This window comes from Colobus angolensis, unplaced genomic scaffold (assembly GCF_000951035.1).
Source record: "Colobus angolensis palliatus isolate OR3802 unplaced genomic scaffold, Cang.pa_1.0 Scaffold448, whole genome shotgun sequence".
NCBI classification, from domain to species: Eukaryota; Metazoa; Chordata; class Mammalia; order Primates; family Cercopithecidae; genus Colobus; species Colobus angolensis.
The window spans coordinates 407,709-411,106 of record NW_012117910.1 but is presented as its reverse complement, the minus strand read 5'-3'; the positions used below and the strand labels follow the sequence as shown (position 1 = coordinate 411,106).

General features: G+C 43.7%; 1 protein-coding gene across 1 annotated transcript in view; it reads right to left on the bottom strand.

The window, feature by feature from the left end:
• MTMR3 (myotubularin related protein 3) overlaps positions 1 to 3,398 on the bottom strand; it is a 159,464-nt gene that overhangs the window by 16,358 nt on the left and 139,708 nt on the right. The window contains exons 12-13 of the mRNA XM_011957708.1: positions 2,086 to 2,281; positions 1,101 to 1,286 (exon numbers count right to left, since the gene is read on the bottom strand). Of these exons, the coding sequence (XP_011813098.1) occupies positions 1,101 to 1,286; positions 2,086 to 2,281 (382 nt within the window). The remainder of the gene's footprint in view (positions 1 to 1,100; positions 1,287 to 2,085; positions 2,282 to 3,398) is intronic.

Here is a 3,398-nt window from a genome sequence, read left to right as displayed (position 1 = left end):
CCAGCTACTCGGAAAGCTGAGGCAGGAGAATCGCTTGAACATGGGGGACGGAGGTTGCAGTGAGTGGAGATTGCACCACTGCACACCAGTCTGGGTGACACAGTGAGACACTATCTCAAAAAAAAAAAAAAAAAGGAACTGGAGAGATTAAGAGGAATCAGCAAAGGAGGCAGAAACAACCCAGTAAGGTAAAAGGAGAACTAAGAGCAAGGAAGTACTAGAAGTCAACTGAAGAAAGCATTTCAAGGGAGTGGTTAAACTGTGCCAAACGGTAATGATGGATCAAAGAGATGAAGACTGAGAACTTATCACTGGACTGGTGACATGAAGGTCACTGGTCATTTTAACAAGAGCAGCTTTGGTAAAGCAGTAGGGTGAATGCCTGATTGAAGTGGGTTTAAGAGAGAATGGAAAGAGGAATTTGAGATAGCAAGGGTAGAAAACTTGAGGAGCTCTGCTATAAAGGGGAATAAGAGCAATGGGATGATTGCTAGAGGTAAATAGTTAGAAGTAAATGCAGGACCAAGAATGGGTTTTGAAAAATGAGAGACACTACACATTTTAAGCTGAAACCCATGTCTGGTAGAGAGGGAAACGCAGTGATGCAGAAGGCAGAGAGGAGAAATGCTGGAGCCAGCCAGTGCAGCAGATGAGAGGAGATGAGAGCTGGTATACAAATGGACAGAGGGGGCTGGAAGAGGGCAGGGATAGTGAACCCTCCAACAAAGGAGAGGGTGCAGAGAGTGTGAGACAGACATAGGGGGTCTGGTAGACAGACTGGAGGGAGCATGGTCCAGACATTCTGATTGCTTCTACTTCTAACTGCTATTTAGGGTTTCTACCATCCCTTTAAAAATAAGTTTAAAAACAACACAAGGACTTCATGCAAACCTGGTATACCTGGATTTTCTCTTTTTGAAAAATAGCAAAACTATTAAAAAAAAACAAAAAACAAAAAACAAAAAAAACAGTAACAGGAAAAAAAATCACCTCTATTAAATTCTGCAAGAGGCAGCACAGTTTCATGTGAGAACTGGCCCACTAACATTTGTACTGACCCTCCTTCAAATCGAGAACGTCCCCAAAATGAAGAAACTCACAAGGAATGCTTCATTGAACTCAAAAGAGCAAGGAAATTGCCTCTGAAGCTGATGAACACAGTCAAGCCACTGCAGAAACACTGGGCAACGTTCATTCAGATCATCCGAGTTCTCCCCATGACCACACCGATCAGCAAATTTATGGCCAAAATCCAGCCACTCCATTTCCACGAGGACCTGGAAACCCTGCAGGGAAGTATCCAGGAGAGACCATTTGTGCTCGACTATCCAGACTGTGACAGTCCTAAGCCTGGTGTCACAGAAAGCAATCCCCTCTAACAGCCTCCCAGAAAGCACACGTGGCCTTGCCCTTTGGTGGAAGGCTCTAACCCTGATGAGGCACATACTTAGGGAAATTTCCCAATTCTCTGAACTCCATTCCATGATCACTGAAATGGTACTGATTGCGTTTAAGCCTTTCTTGAATGTGTATTTTTAGCCTCTTGTGTTCACTATATAAAAGCCACACTTGTCCCCTAAATTTCTCTTTTAACATTTCTGCCTCTGGTGTTATACTTACAAAGTCAAGTTTGTAAAATCCTTCTACACCCCAGGTTTAATAAATATTTGCGTAGATTTTAGGGTACTTTATGATTTTTCTTTCATCTTTAACCCAACAGATGGTTATTTCAGGTAGAGCTGCTTCTCCACAGAACACTCTATGTTAACATCTAGCATGCCAAGATCCTTTTACAGACGCCTTATTTTCCTGAGGTAGCTAAAAACTTTTACAAGTAGACAGACTGCAAAGGAAAATGTGTCTATATTCTCAATACCTTGTTACCCATCATCTGCCCCATTTTAAGAGGTGCAAGAACTGTGGGAGGAACCACCATAATTTAGCTCATGGTATAAAGGAACAATGATCAAAACAGAAATTTCACTTTCTTTAACCGAATCACCACTCCCAAAAACTGGCATCACTCCTGAGATGTCTCCCCAGCTCATCCTGAAGTACCAACCCCTCCCATTTGGATGCGCTCACCTCTATGGTTCGGTAATAAGGGTCCAGCAAGAGCTTAGCCAATGCCACAATCTGGGGGGTGCGGTCCCAGCCATCTGAGCAGTGCACTAGCACCGGCCGCTGATCCTGATCCACAGCATGCACTACCAGAAGCGCTGATTTCAGAAGCACAGACAAGTGATGGAGCCATTTTGTGCTTTCAAGAGCTGATAGCCAACTATAAAAACAGGAGAGGATTAGAAAATGCTGATATTTATGATTTACTGCATCATGCTCAATGATTGTCAAATTAAAAAGTAATTCCCAAAGATTTCTCTCGCCAAATACAACACTGCCAAAACAAAAAAAATCTGTGTGTTCATAAAGCATGTCTCAGGATGAGGCCCAAGCCCTACTATACAACAGAGAAGAGCCTTAGACATAGGGGCTACAATTAATAGGACCACCTTTTGTTCTAAAATCTGTATGGATGATTTTCCAGACAAAATATTTGACATTTTTCAGTCCATGGTATAAGGAAAGTGGCTCTTTCTGGAATCTTCTCCTGAATAAAATGTAGCCACTGCTGAGATGTAAAACAGACAATATTTAATCATCAGCAACTATGCCCAACAAGTTCTCAAAAAAAAAAAAGTAAAGAAAGGCCGGGCGCGGTGGCTCAAGCCTGTAATCCCAGCACTTTGGGAGGCCGAGACGGGCGGATCACGAGGTCAGGAGATCGAGACCATCCTGGCTAACCCAGTGAAACCCCGTCTCTACTAAAAAATACAAAAAACTAGCCGGGCGAGGTGGCGGGCGCCTGTAGTCCCAGCTACTCGGGAGGCTGAGGCAGGAGAATGGCGTAAACCCGGGAGGAGGAGCTTGCAGTGAGCTGAGATCCGGCCACTGCACTCCAGCCTGGGTGGCAGAGCGAGACTCCATCTCAAAAAAAAAAAAAAAGTAAAGAAAAACTCAAAAATACAAAAATATCTATGAGACATAAGCTGGATGCCGTATACAAGAATGGTACACACAACACTGCCTATGACCCAGACTGTAACACCTACCACTGTTTCATTCTTTAATGTTTACTAAAACCAGACGGGCCCAATCTGAAAATTTATTCTCATACAAATTAGTACACCAATGGCCACACACTGTTGCTGGGCTTAACACAGACTGGATTCAGCAGGGATCTAGGAGAACTTTTTTTTGAAAGACCTTTAGGAGCTGGGTGCAATGGCTCATGCCTGTAATCCCAGCACTTTGGGAGGCTGAGGTATGCGGATTGCTTGAGCCCAGGAGTTCAAGGGCAGCCTACAGTCTGGGTGACACAGTGAGACACTATCTCAAAA